The sequence below is a fragment of the Melanerpes formicivorus genome, unplaced genomic scaffold (genome assembly GCF_026170545.1).
Source record: "Melanerpes formicivorus ecotype bairdi unplaced genomic scaffold, bMelFor1.0.p_v2 SCAF_83, whole genome shotgun sequence".
In the NCBI taxonomy this organism is placed as follows: Eukaryota; Metazoa; Chordata; class Aves; order Piciformes; family Picidae; genus Melanerpes; species Melanerpes formicivorus.
The window spans coordinates 2,635,381-2,661,550 of record NW_027142435.1 but is presented as its reverse complement, the minus strand read 5'-3'; the positions used below and the strand labels follow the sequence as shown (position 1 = coordinate 2,661,550).

Below are 26,170 nucleotides of genomic sequence, written 5' to 3'. Positions count from 1 at the left end.
CTGCCACGTCAGCTGCATGAGCTTGGCCTGGAGCTGAGGCAGGACTTGCAGCTGAGGGCACTGGCATCTATCAGAGAGCAGCTGGACCTTGTTTATGTGAGTTCTAAATTATGGGTTAGACACATTAGAAACACATCCAGAATGCAGCTCTAAGGTCTCCCTGGAGCCTTCTCTTCTGCAGGATGAACAGCCCCAACCCTCTCAGCCTTTCTTTACAGGAAGAGAGGCAATCCAGACAAATGTCTGCCCACACACCCACATCCTGCCCCAGCAGGCCTTGCCCCTGCTCCTGCTTGAACACCCACACCAGCAACAGGAACTCCAGAAGGCAAATGCTGCCTTCACTCAGCACCAGTGAGCTGCACAACTGGAGCAACACTCAGACAAGCTGCCATGAAGCCCATGGACACCCCTCCCATCCTCACCTGGTAGATCTGACTGATCTGGGCTGCAATAAACTTGGCCTTGTAGACAATTCCATCTGTCCACTGCAGCTGAACCACCTCACCTTCTGAAGGAGGTCCCATCTGGATGCAGTCTCTGCTCTGAAGACACAGAGTGAAAGAGGTCAGACAGCCAACACCTACAAAGCTCAAGGGCTAGGTAAAGAGGAGTGCTGAAATCATTGCAAGGAAGCTGCTGCACAGCACTGCAAGGAAGTCTCTGCACTTCTGATTCAACTGCAGCCATCTCAAACAAAGCCATTAACCAATGGGAGACCAGAGAGAAAGGTTTGCACCTGCTCCTGGTGGCAGCACTCACAGACTGATAGGTTCATAGACTGGTTTGGGATGGAAAGGACCTTAAAGATCATCCAGTTCCAACCCCCCCTGCCACAGGCAGGGACACCTCCCACCAGCCCAGGCTGCTCAAGGCCTCATCCAGCCTGGCCTTGAACACCTCCAGGAAGAGGGCAGCCCTGGGCAGCCTGTGCCAGTGTCTCCCCACCCTCCCTGGAAAGAATTTCCTCCTCCTCTCCAGTCTCAATCTGCCCTCCCCCAAGTCCAAGCCATCTCCCCTCATCCTGGCACTCCCAGCCCCCATCCAAAGCCCCTCCCTCCCCACCAAGTCTTCAGAGAGAGCTGCTTACAATGATGCTTTCTGGGTAAACGTTGTCACTGTATGAGCCATCATCAAAGTTGACCTCGTAGAAGGTCTGTGTGGTGGTGCCAATCACCTTACACCTGTAGTAGAGCCCGTTGCGGTTCTTGGTGATCACAGTCTGCCCCAGGGCCACCTCCCGCCGGAAGGGGATCTGCAGGAGAGAGAAGAGGGCACCAGGGGCAGGGAGTCACCAAAAGCACTGCTCTGCCAAATAACCAACCCTCACCCAGGGCAAGGGGGCAGGGAGAAGCCTCTGGGCATGGGAGGTGCTACACAGCAGCAGCACGTGGGGGGACGTCCTGCTGCGGCTGGGTGAGGAATCCGAGGGCTGGAGCACCTCTCCTATGAGGGCAGGCTGAGAGAGCTCAGCCTGGTGAAGGGAAAGCTTCAGGGAGCTCTCAGAGCTGCATTTCAGTATCTGAAGGGGAGCCACAGGAAGGCTGTGGAGGGCAGAAGGGCCTGTGGGGATAGGACAAAGGGTAATGGTTTGAAACTGGAGCAGGAGAGATTTAGGTTGGACATCAGGAGGAAGTTCTGCACTATGCAGGTGGTGAAATCTAGGGATTTCTAGGGATTGCCCAGGGATGTGGGGGAGGCCTCATCCCTGGAGACATTCAAGATCAGACTTGATGTGGTCCTGGGCAGCCTGATCTGGTTGGAGCTGTCCCTGCTGCCCTGCAGGGGCAGGTTGGACAAGATACCCTTGGAGGGTCCCTCCCAACCCAACACAACCTGTGCTTCTATGAATTCACAGAGTCCCAGGGGTGGTCTGGGGATCAGCTAGCCCGAGCCAAACCCCAGAGGCAAGCCAAGGCAAGCCACCTACACCCTGGTTAGCTGCTTTGTGCTTGAAGCAGGTGATGGAGACCACGTAGGGCCAGTCGTCCGGCTCCAGGGGCACGCCGGCCGCGTGCGCGCAGCTGACGTGGAAGGAGGTGGAGCAGTGCTCGTAGGAGCACTGGATGCAGGCCCCAGACACCTTCTTCATCCTCTTCCGACAGTAGACACATTTCTGAACAGGAAACACAGGGCAGGGTTAGGCAACAGCAGCTTCAGTGCAGCACATGCAGCCTGGTACAGAATCCCAGCACCTCGGCGTGGGTGGAAGGGGCCTCTGGGGATCATCCAGCGCCCATGGAGGGGGCTGCAAGAAAGGCAGGAAGGGGCTTTGCACAAGGGCTTGTAGGGATAGGACATGAGGCAATGGATGGAAGCTTGAGGTGGGGAGATTTAGCCTGGAGAGCAGGAAGAAATTCTTTCCAGTGAGGGTGGGGAGGCACTGGAAGAGGCTGCCCAGGGAGGCTGTGGATGTCTCCTCCCTGGAGGAGTTCAAGGCCTTGAGCAGCCTGGGCTGGTGTGAGGTGTCCCTGCCCATGGCAGGGGGGTTGGAACTGGATGAGCTTGAAGGTCCCTTCCAGCACAAACCCTTCTGTGAATCTCTGAACAACTGGACAGAACTGTTGTGTGCTCATCTCCTGCACACAGGCAGAGATCATCTGGAGGTGTTTTATTGCTCTCCGTGTCAGATTAGCTCCTGTAGTTAACTCAGCCACTCTTGTGTGCAAACAGAAGACATAAAACCCTTGTACAGAACAGCAGAATTACAGGGGGAACAACAACAGCAGCAACAAAAAAAGGTATGAAATCTTTTGGCATTTTTAAGCCTCATTTTGTGCAAAACAAATCCACTTATTAGGCTAATCTAATCAGCCAGCACTTCAGGGGGACAGGTAATCAACTTAATGTGTGTGACTGCTTGAAAAGGAAATCCACAGCTTCTCCAAAGCTACAACTCCCAAGCTCATGGCACTGCAGACTTGGCAGCCACTGCTGGCTGCCACTGGCAAACCAGATGCATCACTGCAAGGTCCTGAGGCTGGCCTGGGCCAGTCGCAGGCTAAATCCAGGCTGGGTACTGAGTGGCTCTGAAGAAAGAGGTTTGGGGGTGTCTGGTGATGAGAAGCCCCCCAGGAGCCAGCAGTGCCCTCATGCAGCCCAGAAGGCAGCTGTGTGCTGGGCTGAATCCAGTGGAGTGTGGGCAGCAGGGCAAGAGAGGGGATTCTGCCCCTGGGCTCTGCTCTGCTGAGGCCTCACCTCCAATCCTGCCTCCAGCTCTGGTGCCCCCAGCACAAGAAGGACACAGAGCTGCTGGAGTGAGGCCAGAGGAGGCCAAGAAGATGATCCCAGGGCTGGAGCAGCTCTGCTATGAGGACAGCTGAGGGAGCTGGGGGTGTTCAGCCTGGAGAAGAGAAGGCTCCAGGGGGACCTCAGAGCTGCCTTCCAACAGCTGAAGGGGTCCTGCAGGAAAGGGACTTTTCCTGAGGGTGTCCAGAGCCAGGCCAAGGGGGAATGGTTTGAAGCTGAGGCACAGCAGGATTGGGCTGGAGCTGAGGAAGAAGTTCTCCAATACAAGGATGGTGAGACTCTGGCACAGGCTGCCCAGGGAGGCTGTGGATGCCTCCTGCCTGGGGGTGTTCAAGGCCACATTGGATGAGGCCTTGAGCAGCTGAGTCCAGCTGAGAGGTGAGAGGGCTTGGAGTAGATGAGCTCTGAGGTCCCTTCCAACCTGAGCCATTCAAGGACTCTGTCATTCCCCAACCAAAGCCTTGATTCCAGCTCCTCAGCAAGACAGAAAAGCAGCTTTTGGGACTCCCCATCTATAAAGTTGGACACATGCAGAGTGTTGCCAGGGAGCTAATTGGCAATGCCATTCTCAGCTTCTCACATTTCCAGTCTGGGGAATCTGTCACTGATTGATGGCAGCTTTTGACTTCAGCTGAGGCTTGGGCAAGGCAAACCAGACAAAAATTAATATCCCCCAGGTGAGATGAAGGTGCATTTGACTCGTTAGGATGAAGAGCTCCTACAAATGAAATCCTGAGAGATATGACATGCCCATGAATCTGTCTGGAGAGCCATGTCATTTATTTATTGGAAGGGAATCATTTCCACAGAGGAGGAGGAACAGAGGAAAGTAATTTTTAGAGCACATTTCACAGACTCACAGAATGGGAGGGGGTGGAAGGAACCTCTGGAGATCAAGTCCAACCCCCCTGCCAAGGCAGGATCACCTAGGGAAGGTCACACAGGAACACATCCAAGCAGGTTTTGACTCTCTCCAGAGATGGAGACTCCACAGCCTCTCTGGGCAGCCTGCTCCAGGGCTCCATCACCCTCAAAGCAAACAAGTTTCTCCTCATGTTTAGATGCAACTTCCTACGTTCAAGTTTGTGCCCATTACCCCTTGTCCTGTCACTGGGCACTGCTGAACAAAGCCTGGGCCCACCCTTCTGACACCCACCCTTGAAGTATTGATCAGCACTGAGGAGATTCCACCCCCTGCATCCCCTCCCTGCCCAGGCTCTGCCCCACAGGTCCATGACACATCCAGGATTCGCTTCCCGTGAGCATCCGCAGTCAGCGTGTTTACACCCAAGATTAATTTGGCCTTTTTACTTCAACTAACAAAAGCCAGGAAATTCAAAGCTGGAGCCTCAGTGTTGCCAGAATGTGGGTTTTTTTAGTATTTAATAAGCCAGGCCTTTATCACTCTGTAAACCATGTTCAGGAGGTAGATAAGGGGTCCAGCGAGGCGCAGGCAGGAAGGCAGCCCCGAGAGCGAGTCAATGGCAATGAGATCTCATTATTCAGCTGTCAATACCCAATTCTCCCACCAGCAGGGACAACTGCTGATAGCCAGAGTGCTCAATACAGCCTCTCCTGGGAGCATTAACCCTCCACTATCAGGAATCTGCCTTCCTGGATGCCAACAGGCTTCTGCCAAGGCAGGAGGCTTAGCACAATGACACCTCGGTGGCAGGGCAAACTCCTCGGAGCAGGCCAAAGAGCTCCACCCATGGAAGATTCAGAGCAAACCTGACCAAAGGGTAGAGAAAAATGTGAGCTACAGCCAGACTGAAGAGTCAAAGCTGGCAGAAGGGGTGGAAATGTAGAGCTGGGAGTGTGGGAGAGGGGATGGACGGCTGCAGCAGTGCCAAGTGCTGCGGTAAAGCGGCACATGGAGGACAGGGCTGGTGAGGAGCAGCTGAGGGAGCTGGGGCCTGGAGAAAAGGAGGCTGAGGGGAGACCTCCTTGCTCTCTGCAGCTCCCTGGGAGGAGGCTGAAGGCAGGTGGGGTTGGTTGCTTCTCCCAAATAACAAATGACAGGACAAGAGCAAACAGCCTCATGTTGCCCCAGGGCAGGTTTAGGTTGGAGATTGGAAGAGAGTTCTTCGCTGCAAGGCTTCTCAGCCACTGGCCCAGGCTGCCATGGGGGGTGGCTGAATCCCCACCCCTGGAGGTGTTGAAAAGCCACAGAGATGTGGTGCTGAAGGGACACAGCTTAGCACCAGCCTAGGTAGAGCTGGATAATGGCTGGACTGGATGATCTGAGAGGTCTTTTCCACCCAAACCACCTCTGTGAGTCTGTAGAGATCGAAAGAGCTTTGCCGTGGGAGAGGAGCAGCAGGAAGAGAGAAGGTCTAAAGGAGAAGGCAAAACCACCAACGCCCAACCCTTCAGCATAACTGCAGGCTGGAGAGTCAGGTCAGAGCTGAGGGTAAGGAATGGGCTGTCTGCTGCATGATGAACACTGCAATTCATTTACTCCACTGAGGACTGACAGCTAATTATTCCAAATTTCCAGCTGGTGAATGATTGCCACTCGCAGCCCCCTCGCAGCCCCCTCGCAGCCTATCCCTCAGAGCCGCGGCGGGCTCCGCTCCCTCTGCTGCCTGCTCCGAGCACAGGAGATACCTTCAAACACCACTGCAGCTCCCTGCGGCTCCAGGGAGACCTAAGCAGCCTTCCAGCACCCAAAGTGGGCTACAAGGACAGAGAGAGATGGTTTGCAAAGGCCTGCAGGGGCAGGAGGAGAGGTAATGGCCTCAAACTAGAGCAGAGCAGATCTAGATTGGATGTCAGGAACGAGTTCCTCACCATGAGGGTGGGGGAGCACTGGAACAGGTTGCCCAGGGAGGTGGTTGAGGCTCTTTCCATGGAGATATTCAAAGTGAGGCTCAACAGGGCTCTGGGCAGCCTGATCTAGTTGAGGATGTCCCTGCTGACTGCAGGAGGGGTTGGACTGGGTGAGCTTTGGAGGTCCCTTCCAGCCCAGCCCATCCTATGATTCTGTCATAGAATCAGAGAATCAATAAGGTTGGAGAAGACCTCAGAGATCGTCAAGTCCAACCCATTACCTAACACCTCATGACAAACTAAACCATGGCTTCAAGTGAAATATGACCTGAGGCCTCTCCTAGGAGAGTATTAAAAAATAAAGTAAAAAATGCAAAGGAAGACTCACAGACTCATGGAATCTTCAAGCTCAGCCAGTTCCAACCCCCTGCCATGGGCAGGGACACCTCCCACCAGCCCAGGCTGCTCAAGGCTTCATCCAACCTAGCCTTGAACACCTCCAGGGAGGGAGCATCCACAACCTCCCTGGGCAGCCTGCTCCAGGGCTCCAGCACCCTCACACCTGGCCATTGTGCTGCTGGGCAAGCTGCTGTGGGTGCCCTGCTGGAGCAGTGGTGTGGGACTGGATGATCTCCAGAGGTCCCTTCCAACCCCCACAATGCTGGATTCTGTGAAGTCCTTAAAGCCAGGCTTTGAGAAGAGCTGAGCTAGAAGCCAGGCTCTGGCTAACTGCACTGCAGGAACAGGTGTCTGCAGCCCACAGCTTCAGACTGGGTGAGTCAAGGCACTTCACAGAAAAATTCCCTACCTTTCCTGAGCCCTGGAAGAAAACAAGCTACAAATGGAATGCAGCACTGAGGAAACCCACAAGACTATGAAGCTCAAATCTAGGACAGACAGACAGACAGGTGTAGGGCTGTGCAGAGGCTTTGGATGGCACAGCCAACGCTTCAGAACAGAGCAAAGCAACAGAGTCCCGAGGCCGGCGAACGGCTCCCTGGCTCTGCCCAGCAGTAAGGCAGCCACAGAAGAGTTAAAGAGTGGAGTCCTGTTTCCTTGTGAGGCTCCATTAAGCAATGCAAGTGAGTCTTGTGTAAAAGGATTTTCAGTTCATCGTTACAAGTGCTGGTAATGAAGAGGATGCATGCTGGAAATGTCAGATGATCCATAAAGAACCAGGGCTGCAAGATTTATCACACTCACATCACACTGCTCCATCACTCCACCTGAATAATGAATGCTTTTTACATTCACATTTGTGTACAAAACCCATTTGCACAACAGAGAAATAACTCTGGAAGCAGACAGAGCCTCTTGCTGCTCTCTCAGCCAGGCCCTGCACTAAAGAGCTGAGCAGTTAACAAATCCATCACTGCTGCTGCATCACCTTCCCCCGTACCACACTCCCTGCTGTCATCCAGCTGACTTCTGCACCAAAAAAGCAGCTAAAGCACAATTTATTCTGCAATAACAACACTGTAGTGATGGGGCATTAGCCAACATTAAGATTAATTGCTCCCAGCTAATGAATCATCCATTTCTAAGCCCTCAGACGAGGCCATGCAACTAACTAACAAGTCGTAGCTGGACTTGGGTGAAATTCTTTGCTGTCTCACCTTGCAGTCATGGGCACAGAGAGGTGTTTGGCTTCTACAAGAGAGCTCTTGGTAAAGAGAGAGAAATGTTGTAGAGAAAGGTGAAGCAAACTGCAGATGAACAAAGCAGCAATGTGTCAGCTGCTTTCTAGCTGCCACATCCCTTCACGCTCCTGACGAAATGAAGCTTCTGGGCAGCCCAGCCCCGGCTGTGAGGTGAGTTAGTCCTAGGAGTGAGGACACTCTCTGCCCAGGGTGAGAGAGCAAAGGCAGATCTGCTAACCACAACTTGTTTGTGTGTCAAGGGCTGAGGCAGCAGCTCAGAAGCCACCCAAATGCCACAGCTTCCTGGTGCCTCTGTTGGCAACAAGAGTGAGAACATCACCTCCCATCTGCTTCACCATCCCACACCAAGTGTTTCTGTCTGCTTAAGTTTGGCTTTTTTGGTTTGGGGTTTTTTTTGGCTCTTGTTCACAAGGTTTTTTCCCCTCTCTAGAGGTAAAAAAGCCACCCACCAGTTTCCATCTCTGCTCTGGAATAGCACTGATGTCCACGGGATGACGCTCTATGATGCTGACAAAACGAGCCTCAGGGACAGCAATAGCACAGATTACATGGACCCACCTGGGGAAAGAAAGGGAAAAGGCAAATCAGAGCCTATCCTCCTTTGAATTAAACACTCAAGAGGGCAGTTAACATTTCTCTGACTCCCTCAGCACCAAAGTGGATTGATGGTGGTTGACAGCCTGGCTGTTAATCAGGATTAACACAGCATACAATATTAACCAGGCTGGAAAAGACCTTTGAGATCAAGTCCAACCTATCACCCAACACCACCTAATCAACTAAACCATGGCACCAAGGGCCTCATCCAGTCTCCTCTTAAACACCTCCAGTGATGGTGACTCCATCACCTCCCTGGGCAGCACATCCCAAGGGCCAATCTCTCTTTCTGGGAAGAATTTCTTCCTAACCTCCAGCCTAAACCTCCCCTGGCACAGCTTGAGACTGTGTCCTCTTGTTCTGGTGCTGCTTGCCTGGGAGAAGAGACCAACCCCCACCTGGCTACAAGCTCCCTTCAGGGAGTTGGAGAGAGCAAGAAGGTCTCCCCTGAGCCTCCTCTTCTCCAGACTAAGCAACCCCAGCTCTCTCAGCCTCTCCTCATAGGGCTGTGCTCCAGACCCCTCCCCAGCTTTGCTGCACAAAGTCCATGTCTCTGGAACAACAGGGATCAACCTCCTCCTGCATCTGATCTTGCACAGACTCTGCTTTGGGAAAGAACCCAATTCCCCAAGTGTCCAGAGCCTGGTGCAGAGTGCAAGACAGCAGAGTTACCCAAGCTCATCCTGCCACGTCCCCAGTAATGCCCAAACCAGCTGCTACACTGAGCACCAAGAGCAAATCCACACCACAAGGAGATGAGATGGGGCAGGGAAGGGATAAAGGCACCAAAGCCCAGCACTTACCTCCCATCTGTGGTCATCTGAAGAGCTCCTCCCCTGAGATTACACAGGCAGCATTCCTGTAGGAACAAAACTCCTTCAGAACTGGACCAGAAAGCTCTGCTAGACTGCCTTCAGAGAATCAAAGCATGGCTTAGGTTGGAAGGGACCTCAGAGCTCAGCTGCTCCAACCTCCCCACCACAGGCAGGGACACCTCTCAGCTAGACTCAGCTGCTCCAGGCCTCATCCAGCCTGGCCCTGAACACCCCCAGGGAGGAGGCATCCACAGCCTCCCTGGACAGCCTATTTCAGAGTCTCACCACCCTTGTACTGAAGAACTTCTTCCTCAGCTCCAGTCTAACCCTGCTGTGCCTCAGCTTCAACCCATTCCCCTTGTCCTAGAGACACCCTTAGGAGAAGTCTCTCTGCAGCCTTCCTGTAGAGAGTTAGGGGCTGGAAGGAACCCCAAGAGATCAGCCAGGCCAACCCTGCTTCTTCCTACAAGTGACTACACCACATCAGAGACATGAAGGCCAAGTGCCCATCCCTCCACCCCACCAGCTCCCAGAAGAGCCTCCAGGAGAGTCTCAGCACTTACTGCTGCCCAGGCATTGGCTGAGCACCGCGAGCAAGACCAGCTTTCGTTCACCAAGTCTGGATGTATTCCGTAACAGCCTGGAAGACACAAAGGGAGATCCTTCAGAGTCTGCCTAACAGACCAGGTGCTGACTTCCCACTTCAGAAGCATCTTTGAAAGCAGGAATAGAATTGGAGTAGCTACACTCAATGGTCCAGGTTCAGACAAAAGTCACAGGGGAAGTCACCTCTGGGAAGGGAGAGCAGAATTTGGGACCAGGAGGTCTGCAAAGGCACCAGGGAAAAAACCCAGCATTGGTTTTGCCTCTTTAGACAGCTTCAAGGACTGCATCAAATCCTCCTCCACACCTCTCTGCAGCACCAAAATAGCAAAGTGGTATTATACTCATCTTAAAGACAGGGAAATAAGACTAAGAGAGCCCTTAAAATGTTGTGCAAGGGCCTGGGGTTTGCCATGGAGGATGACAGGGACAAGGCACACAAATACCTCAGGAAAAAAACCTGGCTCCCCACAAGCTTGCAAAGAAATCTTGCAGCAGAAAATTAAACAGGCCACAAATTGCTGGCCAGGATCCTAGCTAACACAAAGCTCATCCCAGGGCCTTCAGCTACCCTAAACAAAAGTGAACATCAAATTTCAGCTGGAGTGCCTCCAATTACTGAATTAAACTGCAAAGGAGTTATTCAGAAAGCAGTGAGGTTGCCACAATAACCTGATTGATAAAAATCACCCACTTGAGCAGATAAACATTCTGTCAAGCAAAAGTCAATACTATGGATCTGCAGCTGCTTCCCCATCTGAGATCTCTCTTCATCATCTGGCAACCCAAGAAAGCAGATTCGAGCCAGTGCTAGGGAATGGGCAGTGGTACTGAAGCTAAAAACCTGGCAGCAGCTGAAAGAGGAACTGACACAGCATCACAGACTGCACTGGGCTGGAAGGGACCCTCAAAGGACATCTTGTCCAACCCCCCTGGCAGGCAGCAGGGACATCTCCAACCAGAGCAGGCTGCCCATGTGGCCTTCCAGTGTCTGAAGGGGGCCTACAGGAAGGCTGGGGAAGGACTTCTCAGGATCTCAGGGAGTGATAGGACTAGGGGGAATGGAATGAAGCTGGAGGTGGGGAGATTCAGGCTAGATGTGAGGAGGAGGTTCTTCACCATGAGAGTGGTGAAGCCCTGGGATGGGTTGTCCAGGGAGGTGGTCGAGGCCCCATCCCTGGGGGTGTTTAAGCCCAGGCTGGATGAGACTCTGGCCAGCCTGATCTAGTGTGGGGTGTCCCTGCCCATGGCAGGGGGGTTGGAACTAGCTGATCCTTGTGGTCCCTTCCAACCCTGAATGATACTATGATACTATGAAGTTGGACTTTGAATGTCCCCAGGGATGGAGCCTCCACCACAGCCCTGGGCAACCTGTTCCAGTGTCTCCCCACCCTCACTGTGCAGAGCTTCCTGCTGATGCCCAACCTAAACCTGCCCTGCTCCACTTTCAAACCACCCCCCCTCATCCTGTCACTCGAAACAGTACACACAGGGTGGCCACCAGGGGGATGGAGTCTCCCTTTATCCAAGGAGTCCCATGGGAAAGGCAAGGGCTGATGGGGACAAGGTACTGCTGGGGAGAGTCCATTGGAATCCAGGAGCAAACTGCTCACTGTGAGAACAGCTGGAACTGGAATCATCTCCCAGGGGAAGCAGTGGAGTGACCCACATTGCACAGTTTGAAGACTCAGCTTGCAGGGTGCTGGGGCAGCTCATTTCAACTGGACTATGATGCAGAAAGGTTGGAGCAGATGGTCCTTGGGGTCCCTTGCAACCTGGCATTCTGGGAGTCTGTGACTTCTAGGATTTCTGGCTTCAGGACTACAGGGAGCTGAGAGGAGAAACATGGCACCTACTGACCACCACCCTAGGGATGATCCCAGCAGAAGAAGAAAATGCTCCTTGTGGACTTTGCCAACACCTTCAAGCCCAGAGAACCTTGACAAAAGCTTTCCTCTCTCCACACCCCTGCCACTGTCATAACCCAGCACAGTTGGGTGAGGACACTTCTCAATAACAAGCAGATTGCCAACTGGTTTTTTACAGCAGGCTGCCAGGGAAGCCAAAATCCACCTCACCACTGCAGTCCTGCAATAAAAGCAAATGGATTCTCTGCAGCAAAGTCAAAGGGATAGCACAGTCCAGAAGTGCAAACAGCAACAAGGAAGCAACAAGACACTGGAGACCACAGCAGACTAGATTTAGCTTCTGTCCTGCCCTCAAGGGTAGAGCACAGCCAAAATAGAAAGCTGCATTTCCCTCTGTCCTGTCTGAGAGTGCAAATCAACATCACCTTGCACACATCCCTCTGACCCTAAAGAGAGTTTGGCCACTGAACTAACTCTGATAGACTGAACTGCTGAAGACAAATGGATGGACAGGATCAGAGAATCATGGAATTCTTTGGGTTGGAAAAGGCCTCTAAGGCCATCCAGTCCAACCATCAACCCAACCCCACTCTGGCCACCAAACCATGGCCCCAGGTGCCATGGCCACAGGTTTCTTGAACACCTCCAGGGCTGGGGACTCCACCACCTCCCTGAGCAGCCTGGTCCAATCCCTGACCACTCTGGCAGCAAAGATATTTTTCCTCATCTCTAACCTAACCCTCCCCTGGCACAATTTCAGGCCATTTCCTCTCCTTCTATCACCTGATCCTAGAGGGAAGATGCAGCAGACCTGCTCTGCAGAGCTGGCTGGGAAGCCAGGAAGCCTTTCCCCTCATGCTCACTCTGCACCATGCCCTCATCAGCCAGCAGTGACCAGCTCAGGAAGCAAAGCTGCATTCCAGCTCTCCCCCACAGCCATGCTGAGCTGCACAGTGTCCTGTGGACTCTAAAACTGGAACAAGGGAAATAATTCCAGCTGATGCAAGGCAGAGAAGATTTCCCATCTGCCAAGATCAGACAGCTGAGCAGTAATTCCTCACATCTCCCAGCAGCAGTGCAAATGGGAAGTGGAAGTTGGACAATCCACAGTGAAGGTACAAGTGCAGCAGGATTAATCAGCTCTTCTTTAGACATAGCTCTCAGGGAAACAGACAGACACATGTTGCTGTTTGTAATCAGTGCCACTGCTACCAGCACTGAGACAGACACTAAACAAATGCCTTTCAGGAGCTCCTCCACAATCTCTGGTGCCCAGCAGAGCTCCACGACCTTGCCCCCCAGCAGAGCAATATCAGAGCAAGAGGAAAGAGCACAATCAGCTTTGGGCTTCCTGCTTTATCACCCAGAAGTGAAAGATAAGCAGAGAAAGAATCTTCTCTCTGTGAGACAGAGGAGAATCAGCCAACAAAACAAAGAGGAAGAATATTTGTGTGCACTTTTAAGCCCAGTGACTGCCAAGATGGACTGGGATAGACAGACAGAGAAAGTGACAGGTATAGCCAGTGTGCCCTGGAGGAACTCAAATGCAGGCAACACACAGAGCTTCTCAGTGGCCTAAAGGCTCTGGGGAAGAAGGAAACACTCACTAGCATGAACCTGCAGGCAGCATTTGGCACAGGATATCAAGGGACTGGTTCCATCCTCTCCAATATAGGAATTTGAAGGAAGGGGCTCTGTGTTTTCTCCACTTGAGGTAAAGCACATCTCTGGGATCAGAGGCTTGGTCCTTTGCCCACACTTGGAGAGGTGGACAAAAGAGGTGGTCTCCCCTGCAGAGACTGGGACAGCTTCTTTCTCTGGCTGTAAGGACTGAAAGAGCAAATATCATCACATGGCATCATCTCTTCCCTGCTCACAGCTCTGAACTTTCAGGTCAGAGCTCCCCTTGCAAAGAGACCCCAGAAGTCCTCCAACCCCTGCTGGATGCAGCACAAATAATGAACTTCAAATCCTGCCTTCTCCTGAGCACCCCACCCCTGCCTTTTGCTCCCCTCTCTCTTCCTTAGGCCTCTACTGGAATGTGTCATCTCTCTTCAGAGCTCACAGGAGCAGCAGAACAATGAGAAGCTTTCCCTGGTTCTCCTCTGTTAGAAGCTGAGTTCCTAAACTGCAGTTCAAAGTATGGAGGGAAAAATAAAGAAAAAAGGGGAACTATTAAAAAGAAAAAAGGAAGGCAAACCCTTCCCTTCCCCTCTCCCATCCTTCTGGCATCCTTCCTTGCTCCTTTCTGCCAGAATTTCTCTTGAAGGACACCTCAAGGTTTCTGGTAGCAGGGCAGAGTTACAAAGCACTGGATGAAAGCAGCCCCAGCTGCACCCAGCTTTCCTTACAACCCTTATCCAGCACCATCCAGGCACCAGAAGGGAGATCTGATTTGTGGTGTCTCTAATAAATAAGAGATGGGGAAGGGGCTTCTGCTTTCCTCCAGCACTCCTCTCCATGTAAGGCAGGAATTCTTGGTGGATGCACAAAGCCAGCCCTGGCTCTCCTGAGCACGCAAGAACAAATCGATCCCCAAGTGGGTAAGTAACAAATTCAGCTGCTCACTTCTGCCCTTCTGCTCCCAGCACAGCCCAAAGCAGACTGGGAGCTTCCAAAAGAGGGAGGATGTGCTTGCTCAGAAGTTTTGCTCTGCTGCTTGCTTGCTTATATTCAGCAGCCCAGGCTGGAAGCAACAGGAGAGCCATCAGTGCCCAGCATCCCTCTGCTGGAAATGGGACTTGCAGGACTGAGCTCTTTAGGGGTGACTGCAAACCTGAAGGCTGGGAAAGGCAGAGGAGCCAGAGAAGAGAACAAGCAAGGGTCCACCTGCTGCCTCTGCCCAAACCCAAACACACTTCTTTGGTGTGAAAATGTAAGAGCTTTCTCTTGTTTGAGTTGGAAAAGCTCTCTCTGATCTCCGAGTCCAAGCAGCAACCCAACCCCACCCTGGCCACTAAACCATGGCCCCAAGAGCCATGCCCACAGGTTTCTTGAACACCTCCAGGCATGGGGATCCCACCACCTCCCTGGGCAGCCAGTTCCAATCCCTGACCCCTCTTGCAGCAAAGAAATCTTTCCCATCTCCAGCCTAGCCCTCCCCTGGCACAATTTCAGGCCATTCCCTCTCATCCTACCACCTGATCCTGGGGAGAAGAGACCAATCTCCTCCTCACTGCAACCTCCTTTTGGGGAGCTGTAGAGATCAACGAGGTCTCCCTTCAGCCTCCCCTGCTCCAGAATAAACAACCCCAGTTCCCTGAGCCACTCCTCGGTAACAGGAGAGCAGCCAGCACTCAGTGCCCACCCCTGAGCAGCATCAGGAGGTACCTGGTTGTAGGGGTAGAAGAGGGTGCAGACAGCACAGTATGGCTCACTCAGGGCAGCAGCTGCGTTGAATTTCCGCTCTGCTGGGAAATTTGGTGCTTTGTTCTTCCACTGGAGGGAAAGTAAAGACTTCAAAGCCTCTGGGTCACTCATATCTTCCTCTCCAGAAAATGGAAATGTCTCTAAAAAGAGGAAAAGAAACAAAATGCCCAAACAATGGCAGGTCAGTAGAGCAGGAACAGTCCACGGGGAGCAGAGACCAAGCACAGCAAGGCAGGGTTAAAAAGAGGATGTTCAGACAGCACAAGGCCAGTCAGCAGCATTTGACTTGTCCATGGGTCCTTGTAACTTGATACCTCAAATACTGGAAGGGAGAAAGGAGCAGAGAAAGTTGCTGTTAGACTTCACCAACAGAATGCAGCCAAGGTCAAGCAGAAGCAAGTCAGTATCTCTCCAGAGCCAGGAAGGGAGAAGAGGAGAGAGAACTGTTTTGGTACAAGCAGTCTGATGGCAGATCTCTCTCCAATGGGACTGTTCAGAATGATCTTTGTTTTCCTTCTCACACCCAGTAGTGATTTGTTTACATTTTACTACTTTTCTGCTCAAGATCTGTGAACAATTTTTAAGGCATAGCCTGAAACTACCACAGGAAGGAGAATGAAGAGAGAGAAGCTTGCTTTACTGCCTCTCCACTTTCCAGCTGTGCTTGGCTTCCTCCTTTTCATGAAGCCAAGTTCAAAAGGCATGATGCAAGTGCAAGGAAATTCCCTTTCCCTTCTCCAGCTGCTCCCTCTGGCAGACTTGCATGCAGCTCCTGCTGGTGTGGCTAGGGCAGCTCCCAGTTCCCACTGGTCAGCAGCAAGGCTGGGTCAACCTTCTCAAATGCATTTGGGAAGGGACCTTTGACAAGGGCTTGCAGTGATAGGATGAGAGGCAATGGACTGAAGCTTGAGGAGGGCAGATTGAAAGTGGGTATTAGGAAGAAATTCTTTCCAGTGAGGGTGGGGAGACACTGGAACAGGCTGCCCAGGGAGGCTGTGGATGTCTCCTCCTTGGAGGTGTTCAAAGTCAGCTTGGATGAGGCCTTGAGCAGCCTGGGCTGGTGGGAGCTGTCCCTGCCCGTGGCAGGGGGCTTGGAACTGGCTGATCTTGAAGGTCCCTTCCAACCCAACCCATTCTGCCAATCTGTGAATGCCATGGCTGCCTCTGCAGACACCAACCTTGGCCATGAGATATCCTGGCTTCAAGCTTTCATTTCCCTTTCTTGCAGCTGCTTCCCAGCTCCTTCCCCCCCAGCACACAGCACTAAGCCTTTCATCTGCATTCACCACCACCCCTCCTCCTGCCAGAGCTCTGCTAGGTACTGCCTGTGCTAATTAGTTTGCTAATTCTTTGTTTTTACAGAACCTTTAGAAGCCCCTTGGCATTTTGATTAAACCACTGCAGAATCCATTGGTGTCAGTTTGGGGGGGGGAGGGCAAGTTTCTTACCATCCCTAAGTAAGGAACTTTTGAGTCACTTGAAGTGTTCAGAGAAATCTTCCAGCCCAGACTAAGTGCAGCCACTGCACTCTCAGCCTGCAAAGCTTCCAACAGAACAGCTTTGGCCAGGGGAAGTCAGAAACATCTTAGTGGAACATTATCCCCAGAGCTCAGCACATTAAACCAAACTGTTCACTGTTTCACTCTTAATTACTGGAAACAGACAGTTAATGTTCTGCTCTCAACAAGTCAAAGGCTCCTCTCCATTTCTCCCTCCCTTTTAAGAGGCTCTGGAGCCCTCCACACAGCAAGGACACAGAAATGATGGAGTGGCTCCAGAAGAGGGCCCACAAAGATGACTGGGGGGCTGGAGCACCTCAAAAAGCCAACCAAAGAGCCAGGATTCACTTTCCCTACACACACAGCAGCAAACCCAACCTCCCCCTCCCTGCAAGGTGAACAGAGACAGAACCCCAGAATGCCAGGTTGGAAGGGACCCCAAGGACCATCTGGCCCAACCTTTCTAGGTGATGGTGGAGCTGAAATGAGCTGGCCCAGCACCCTGGCAAGCTGAGCCTTCAAACTGCCCAGTGTAGGGGAATCCAGTCCTTCCCTTGGGAGAGGATTCAAAGCTTTAAGATGTTCTTTTCTGTGAACTCTTTTTTTTCCTTTCCCTTTGCCCAAAACTCTGCCTCATTCTGCAGCCAGCAAAATATTTTTCCTCAAAAAAAGGGAAAGAAAAGGTGGGAGGTGAGAAGGGACACCTCCCACGGGTGAATTGTGTTCCCAGCTGGGTTAGCAGAGTGGGAACATGCTGCATTTGCTCTCAGTTAAGTGGAACAAACAGTTTCAGGCCCAGAAGACCAATGGCAGCCTGGGCTGCATCAAAAGCAGCATGGCCAGAGATGGAGAGAGGGGATCCTGCCCCCTCTGCTCTGCTGAGATCTCACCCTGGGGTACTGCACCCAGCTCTGGTGCCCTCAACACAGGAAGGACATGGACCTGATGGAGAGAGTCCAGAGGAAGCCACAGAAATGATCATGGGGCTGGAATACCTCTGCTGTGAGGACAGGCTGAAGGAGCTGGGGTTGTTCAGCCTGGAGAAGGGAAGGTGCCAGGGAGACCTTAGAGCAGCCTTCCAGTACCTGAAGGGGCTACACAAAGCTGCAGAGGGACTGCTCCCAAAGGCCTGCAGTGACAGGACCAGGGGCAATGGTTTGAAATGAGAGCAGAGCAGATTCAGATTGGATGTGAGGAACAAGCTCTGCACCATGAGGGTGGTGGAACACTGCAACAGGCTGCCCAGGGAGATAGCTGAGGCCTCATCCCTGGAGATATTCAAGGTGAGGCTCAACAAGGCCCTGAGCTGCCTGCTCTAGCTGGGGATGTCCCTGCTGACTGCAGGGGGGTTGGACTGGATGACCTTGGGAGGTCCCTTTCAACCCAAACCATTCAGTGATTCTGTGATCCATACAGCTCTGCTAATGGCCTCAGCAGCTCTCAGTCAGACAAGGGGTGCAGACACTGCTGCAGCTGCTGCTGCTGCACTCACCCTCATCGCTGGAGGTCTCCTGTTTGACCACCGACAGCGGGGAGCGGGTCGGGGGCTTGCCCAGCGGGTGCCGGCGACTCTTCTTGATCTCCATCTTCAGCTTGGAGAAGGCAGAAGCAGTCTACAACAAACCACAACAAGCCAGATGGGAACCCCAAAACGGCTTGGCTCCAGCACCCTCCCACCAAAGAAGTTTCTCCTCCTGTTCAGGTGGAACCTCCTGGCTTCTAGCTTGTACCTGTGGTTACTTGTCCTGTCACTGGGCACCACTGACAAGAATCAGGCTCCATCCCCCTGCCTCCCACAGCTCCTTTAGCTCTTGCTGAGCATTGCTCAGATCCCCTCTGGGGCTGCTCTGCTCCAGGCTCTCAGCCCCAGGGCTTTCAGCCCCTGCTCCTCACAGAGCTGCTCCAGGCCCCTCAGCATCTTTGTGGGCTGTGCTGGACTCTCTCTAGCAGTTCCCTGTCTCTCTTGAACTGAGAAGCCCAGAACTGGAGACAATACTCCAGATGTGGCCTCAGTAGGGCAGAGTAGAGGGGAAGGAGAACCTCCCTCACTCTCTTCCTGCAAAGCCCTCCATGGCTCCCCACCATGGCACTGTTCCACTGCAGGCTCAGGCACAACTGCTGGCTCCTCTCATTCCAAGTTTGGTCCTCAACTTGTTGCTTAAGATTAGCCACTCTCACAGCCCCCAGCCTGGCCATGCATACCTGCAGACCACTGACCTCTGCAGCCACCTGGGGGTTTTCTGCCTCTCCATTCTCCTCCTCCTTCAGAGGGATGTCCACGGGGAGGGCAGGCTGCCGCCAGCCAGGGCCCTTCTTGGTGGCAAACTGCTCGAAGGCCTGCTGGCAGGACATGTGCTCCTTGTCAAACACCACCTTCTTGCTGCGAGGCACCACGTAGAGCATGGGGATGATGGGCCGAGGCTTGAAGTCGTCCTCCTCGGCGGCCGCCTCCGCGGGCTGGACGACGTTCAGGGGCGCTGGCACCAAGGCCTTGTCCGCGCAGGAGGCGGTGGGGACCGCGCTGGGGCCCGGCGGCCGTGCTGCCGGCGCCTCCTCCTCTGCCAGCTGCTGCTGGGGGGCAGGGAGTGGAGGCTGCTGGGGCTGCAGAGGGGGCTGAGGTGCTTGCAGGTGGTGCTGGTGGAAAAGGTGCTTCTTCTTCCTCTCGCCTTTTACCTTCGGAGGCCGAGCCTTTACCTTGCAGTCCCCTGTTTCGAGGCAGTAGGCAACATTCAGCTTCAGACACCACCACCTCTGGAGCTCACCCACTCCAACCCCCCTGCTCCAGCAGGGCACCCACAGCAGCTTGCCCAGCAGCACAATGGCCAGGGGGGGCTGGAAGCTCTGCAGAGGAGGAGACTCCACAACCTCTCTGGGCAGCCTGCTCCAGGCCTGCAGCAGCCTCACCCCAGAGAAGTTTCTCCTCCTCTTCAAACGGAACCTCCTGGCTTCCACTTTGTGCCCATTGCCCCTTGTCCTTTTGCTAGGCACCACTGACAAGAGTCTGGCCCCATTCTCTTGCCCCCCACAGGCCCTTTAGCTCTTGCTGAGCAGTGCTCAGATCCCCTCTGGGGCTGCTCTACTCCAGGCTAACCAACCCAACCTAATCTGACTCTTCTCTTAAGGACTGGGCCAAAGCTGCCCAGCCAGAGCTGGCACACAGAAAGATCAGATAAACCATCAGACAATCAGAAGGCACCAGCAGGAGGAAGGGTGTGAAAGTAGAAGGTGAACAACTTCCCAAGAAAATGAAGTGCTTAAATCCCTGCTGGAACCTCCTGGGGGGATACCTCAAGCTCCACATTTCCCCCAGGCCTGGCCTGAGGACTTTATTTACACTAATTTAGAACAGCAGGAACAAGTCCAGCCCAAAGAGCTGGAGTTGCACTCGTGTAGGCAGCCCCTCAGATAAACTGGTTTGCTCTATCACAGAGAAAGGAATATTGAATTTCCTTAGAGAAACAAACATATTGAACCAGCAGCAAATTGGATTTGTCCCCAGTTGCACAAAACCAGATCATATTTACTCTCTATACACTGGGAGAATTCTCTGCCCAGCCACAAACCAACTGCCATTCACCAGCTTTATTGACTTCTAAATGGGGAACCTGACAGCAGCTGGCAACCAGAACTTTGTTCATAACTTTCTGCATTAAGATGAACAAAGTGGTTTGCAGGGGGACTGCTAAAATCAGGGGGCAGGAAGCAGTGAGGTGAATTCCAAGTCCCCACCTGGCTGGCTGTGAGGAAGGGAGCAGGGACTCTTGCTGCACAAAGCAATCTGGCAGGTGAGTGGAGGGATGCCCCTGGCCTGTCCTTCCCACCTGCTGGGAAACAGCTCTGGAGGACAGCAAGTTGCCCATGAGCCAGCAATGTGCCCTCATGGCCAACAAGGCCAATGGGCACACTGAAGAATGTGACCAGCAGGTCAAGGGAGGTTCTCCTCTCGCTCTGTTCTGCTCTACTGAGGCCACACCTGCAGTGCTGGGTCCAGTTCTGGGCTCCCCAGTTGAATAGAGACAGGGAACTGCTGGAAAGAGTCCAGCAGAGCCCACAAAGATGCTGAGGGGCCTGGGGCAGCAATGTGAGGAACAGGGGCTGAGAGCCCTGGGGCTGAGAGCCAAGAAGAGCAGCCTCAGAGGGGATCTGAGCAATGCTCAGCAGGAGCTAAAGGAGCTGTGGGGGGCAAGAGGCTGGGGCCAGACTCTGCTCAGTGGTGCTGAGGGAAGTTGTGGAGGCCTCCTCCCTGGAGGTGCTCAAGGCAAGGTTGGATGAGGCCTTGAGCAGGCAAGTCTAATTGAAGCATCCATGGCCACAGCAAGGGGGGCTGGAGCAGATGATCTCTGAGGTCCCTTCCAGCCTGAGTCATTCTGATACTTGAGTGCTGCCCAACTCCTGAGACCTCGCCTGAAGCAGAGGATCTCTGAGGTCCCTTCCAGCCTGAGTCACTCTGATACTTGAGTGCTGCCCAGCTCCTGAGACCTCGCCTGAAGCAGAGCCCTCAGGCAGTGAATGGCCATCTGAAAACCAGCAATGCACCAACTGCTGTCACAAACAGAGGAGGCTGCAGCTCTGGCTCCCTGGCACATAATTACCTCATGTAATTATGCCCTTAGTTTACATCTGCAGCACTCCAGAGGTCCATGGCAATGTCATTTCATGACAAGGTGGAAAACAGCACAGACCTCTTGTGTGATGCCTTCTGCACTTGGGCATCTGATTGCTTCCTGTGATATCACAAAGAAAAGGCTCCTGTGTAAGGCTCCTGGTGTGCAGCCCAAGCCTGCAGGACCCTCAATAGCCACAGCATCCCTAACTCCCAGAATGGATTTGTGCTGCTGAGCCCACCCAGGGAAGAGCAAAGCTTCTCCTCCTTCATTTCAAGGCCTAAGACAACCTGCTAAGAATTCTGAAGTCCTGAATAGCAACTTCATGAATTATGAATTGAAAGCTGAGTCATAAAAGCCAAAAGGAAACCCTGCAGGTATGTGGGGCAGAAATCCTGAAAGTCTCAAGCTATAAATACCCAGCTGGTCCCAAGAACCCACATGAAGCAGAAGACCTGCTTGGAAAGCTCACTCTTCCTCATTCCCAAGGTCATCTCTGCTGGTGGCAGTAGCAAATGGAGCCAAATGAAAACCAGAAGAAGCAAAGAAGGAAGTGAAGGGGAGAGGCAACTTGCCACAGAATCACTTAGGCTGGAGAAGCCCTTGAAGAGCATTGAGTCCAACCATGAACCCAGCACTACCAAGTCCAACTGCTAATCCACAGCCCTCAGCACCACTGAGGCAGCCTGCTGGAGGCTGTGTGAATGTGGAGCTGTCATGGGCTGGTGTCATGAAGAGAAAAGCTGAAGAGCTTCCCTCCCACAGCCAGACCTGAAGAAATCCAAACCTGCAGCATGGACTTGTGCAGCAGCCCTGGACCCCACACAGCTCAAGGCTGGTTTGATTTACAGCCCCTGTAAGAAATGGGAAGGAAGGGAGAGGAAAAGGGAAGAATGGACTGCACAAGGGGGTGCACAAATCATTGCTCTGCAGACTGTGACACACACAAATATTTGTTTCCCCATGAAATATTTAAAACTATTCCTCCTCTAAGAGATGTATTTCTGTGTTGAGTTTTTTCACAGAGATGTAGCAGTCTGGGCAGAATTGCCAAGCCCTGCCAGGGAAGCTATTTGGCCTGAATCCTTAAAGAGAGGGAAAAAAATCAATGGCTGCTGGAAATGGTGGTGTGTTTCAGGGAGCAGAGATTTACTGTGGGGAAAAGCCTCCCCTGATATTTCAACAGCACTAACCTCCAGCAGGCAAGCTCCTGACAAATGTGGGTTAGAGAGGGAGCTTGCCCCATTGCTGCACCAAAGTCACCTGCAGGGCTCTCACCTTCTCCCTCCATCACTTTGCTTCTTTCCTCTTCTTCTAGATCAGGCCCTCTCTTCAGCTCCTCTTTTACTTTCACATCTTCCAAGGCAGTTTCCATAGCCATGACATCCCCAAGAGACTTCTGATCCTCTGTCTTATGTCTTCTGGGTTGACTTCTTTTTCTGTGAGACCTAGAAGCACACAAGTGTGATCTGACATAAAAGAACAGCCTTCAACATGTGAAATGAAACCATCCCTGCCTTAAGAAGCTGAATGAGAAACAAAAGGATCTCCTTTGGAGAGCAAACACAAGGTAGCTAACAACAGCAGAAGAGATATCTGAAAGGAAACAGATGAGCCTTGCAGAACACAACAGCTGAGATCCAGTCACAGCAGCCATTAATTGTCCAGGTTTCCTGAAGAGCTTTTCCCCACCATTACTAATGGAAGCTCAGGAGCTGCAGCCACAATCACTTTCATTGTCTTTTTCAATCTATTCTGCTTGCATTTCAAGATGCAAACTTGTTATAAATCTTGCTTTCATCCCCTGCCTTCATTCGATTCCAGATGCTTCCCTTTGGCAAAGTGCTGCAAGCCTGCAAAGCAGCATCCTCCAGCCCTGAGACATCACCCAGGCAGCATCCTCCAGCCCTGAGACATCACCCAGCCAGCATCCTCCAGCCCCGAGACATCGCCCAGCCAGCATCCTCCAGCCCCGAGACATCGCCCAGGCAGCATCCTCCAGCCCCGAGACATCACCCAGGCAGCATCCTCCAGCCCAGAGACATCACCCAGCCAGCATCCTCCAGCCCCGAGACATCACCCAGGCAGCATCCTCCAGCCCCGAGACATCACCCAGCCAGCATCCTCCAGCCCTGAGACATCGCCCAGGCAGCATCCTCCAGCCCTGAGACATCACCCAGGCAGCATCCTCCAGCCCCGAGACATCACCCAGCCAGCATCCTCCAGCCCTGAGACATCACCCAGGCAGCATCCTCCAGCCCCGAGACATCACCCAGCCAGCATCCTCCAGCCCTGAGACATCGCCCAGCCAGCATCCTCCAGCCCTGAGACATCACCCAGGCAGCATCCTCCAGCCCCGAGACATCACCCAGCCAGCATCCTCCAGCCCAGAGACATCACCCAGCCAGCATCCTCCAGCCCTGAGACATCGCCCAGCCAGCATCCTCCAGCCCCGAGACATCGCCCAGCCAGCATCCTCCAGCCCTGAGACATCGCCCAGCCAGCATCCTCCAGCCCTGAGACATCACCTAGCCAGCATCCTCCAGCCCTGAGACATCGCCCAGCCAGCATCCTCCAGCCCCGAGACATCACCCAGCCAGCATCCTCCAGCCCTGAGACATCACCCAGGCAGCATCCTCCAGCCCCGAGACATCACCCAGCCAGCATCCTCCAGCCCCGAGACATCACCCAGCCAGCATCCTCCAGCCCAGAGACATCACCCAGCCAGCATCCTCCAGCCCTGAGACATCACCCAGGCAGCATCCTCCAGCCCCGAGACATCACCCAGCCAGCATCCTCCAGCCCAGAGACATCACCCAGCCAGCATCCTCCAGCCCAGAGACATCACCCAGCCAGCATCCTCCAGCCCTGAGACATCGCCCAGCCAGCATCCTCCAGCCCCGAGACATCACCCAGCCAGCATCCTCCAGCCCAGAGACATCACCCAGCCAGCATCCTCCAGCCCTGAGACATCACCCAGCCAGCATCCTCCAGCCCTGAGACATCACCCAGGCTCTGCCACTTCCTACAGCCACACTGCTACCCACAAAGCAGCAGCAGGAGGCAGCCTGGCAGTTTCCAGGAGCAGAACCCACAGGGTTCAAGGCCTATCAAGAAGTCTAACTAAGCAAAGTGCATATTAGGATCATCAGACTAATAGTCCTAAAGCAATGCTGGTCCTCCTAAAGAATCAATGGCACCAAGACATGGAGGTGACAGCAGCCACCACACACAGAGAAGTGCTAATTACCAAGTAGGGATCAGGGCTTTTTGGTTAGGAACTGTATCAGGAGTCCAGCAGCCACACAAACACTCCTCACTGCTCAGGTGGGACAGGGAGGGAAAACAGGAAGAGCAGGAGCTAGAAAACTTGCAGACTGGGCCAGTTTCATGGGTGGAGGATAGAGGAAAGGATAAAGAGATGAAGATGCAAAGGAATTCCACTCACCACCTCCCCCAGGCAGCCCAGTGTCCAGCAAGTCTCCAAACAATGCCCACCCTGGAAGCCAACCCAGCCTCCTCCTTTCTCTAGCCCAGTTTTTATCACTCAGCAAAGCCTTTTATGGCCTAGAAGATCTCTTTGGCCACCTGGGGTCAGCTGTCCCAGCTGTGTCTCCTCTCAACCTCTTGCCCACCTCCAGCCTAGTGCCTGGGCAGGGGGCAGAGTGGGAATAAAGTGAAGCTTTGATCCTTTCAGATTGGTGTCTCATGAGCACTGTGTGGCCACAAAGCCCAAACACAGCCCTCCAGGCTGCTGTGAAGAAAGTCAACTCCACTCCCAGAGCCAGTACAAGATTTTTTTGACAGGATCTATCAAACAGCTCCTTGAATGCTGCCTCTAAGCCTAACAAGCTCTCTTTTGAAAGAGACTGATGCAGACACCTGTATTTTTCACACCACTGTGACTTGTAGCCACATCTTCCATCTGGCCTTGCATCTCCCACCAGGTACCAAACTGTCAAACACAATCACACTGCATTCATCTGCCCCAAGCTCTAGAAAAGGCTGAAATTCAGCTTCCCAGCCTCAGAGCCCAGAAGCTCAGTTGCTAATTAGATTTGGAGTATAATGGAATTAAGAGCTCTTCATCATGGAACCAACAAAGAAGGGGGGGGGGGTGGGGGTGTGAGGGGAGGGAAATCCAACCTGAGCTGAATGATCAACAGAAAAGCAAACTGCTCCATCTGCACAGACACTTCTAATTGCCAGACTCTAACCATATGGTGGCCCTCCAAGTGGAGATGTTAGCTTTGCACCTGCAAGACACTCATTAGCAGGAACACACAGCTGAACCCAGAAGGATCAACTTTTCTCTTCACCCATACTCTGAGTGCACACCACCTCCTCTGTGCAGCAAAAGCAAGGTGGGAGGAGAAGAGAAAGACTTTTCCACTGCAGCTGGAACTTTCCATAGCTGGTTGAAGGAAGCATGGGTGGGGGAATGAAGAGTTACAAGCTATTTTTAGTGGAGTGTTTTATTCCTGGGCTGTAGAAACACCAGGAGGGGAAAAAAAACAACACCCATATAAAAAAAATGATATCACAAAGCTTCATACTCAGAGCAGATAAAAAAAAGGGGGGGGGGAGGGGTATTTTTTGCAGTGCTCTTCTCACTCTGAAGTTGTGAGGGGGGAAAACCAAAATGAAGAGAGGCAGAAAGAACATAATTTAAAGGAAGTGTGCTTCCCAGACAAATAGAATCCCAGAAATGGGCTTTTTGTGGCCTAGACTGAAACAGTCTCATGCTGAAGCCATAAACAAAGTTGACTTCTTCAAGGTAACTAAGTAGGAATGACCTTAGAGAAGAACTAAGAGAGCTCTCTGCAGAGTTGAAAAGCTCTGTTTGCCCAAGAGAGCTGGCAAAATAAAAGGCAGTGTTTGTGTTTCTTTGAAGGAGAGCCCACAAAGTGACTTTAATTAAGTAGATCCAACTGTGAAGAGGTTTGGGCAGAGGTGAATCCCATCCTCAAAGTCCATCCTGCTGAGGCAAGCCAGTCTTCAGGTACAATTCTGTCTTCCCAAGACATAAGCACAGGAGAGAAGCTCCTGCTAAGCAGGATTCAGCAGCTTCAGAACTGCTTCAGGATAATACTGAAATAATCTAGGAAACAAGGAGCAGATAAGGGAAGAAAG

The 26,170-nt window shown here is 52.8% G+C and overlaps 1 protein-coding gene across 5 annotated transcripts in view; it reads right to left on the bottom strand.

Annotated features, from left to right (window-relative positions):
* Positions 1-26,170, bottom strand: part of KDM4B (lysine demethylase 4B) — a 94,857-nt gene that overhangs the window by 6,862 nt on the left and 61,825 nt on the right. For 4 of the 5 annotated variants that reach the window (XR_010990679.1, XR_010990680.1, XM_068165034.1 and 1 more), the window contains 11 exons: positions 22,316-22,485; positions 18,636-19,138; positions 17,926-18,046; positions 14,896-15,074; positions 13,173-13,395; positions 9,658-9,734; positions 9,083-9,138; positions 8,132-8,240; positions 1,931-2,116; positions 1,091-1,255; positions 426-545 (listed from right to left, as the gene is read on the bottom strand). Coding sequence is in view for 3 of the 5 variants with exons in the window: in XM_068165034.1 (XP_068021135.1) it covers positions 426-545; positions 1,091-1,255; positions 1,931-2,116; positions 8,132-8,240; positions 9,083-9,138; positions 9,658-9,734; positions 13,173-13,395; positions 14,896-15,074; positions 17,926-18,046; positions 18,636-19,138; positions 22,316-22,485 (1,909 nt within the window). In the remaining 2 variants the exon portion in view is untranslated. The remainder of the gene's footprint in view (positions 1-425; positions 546-1,090; positions 1,256-1,930; positions 2,117-8,131; positions 8,241-9,082; positions 9,139-9,657; positions 9,735-13,172; positions 13,396-14,895; positions 15,075-17,925; positions 18,047-18,635; positions 19,139-22,315; positions 22,486-26,170) is intronic. The other variant, XM_068165033.1, reaches the window with a different exon arrangement.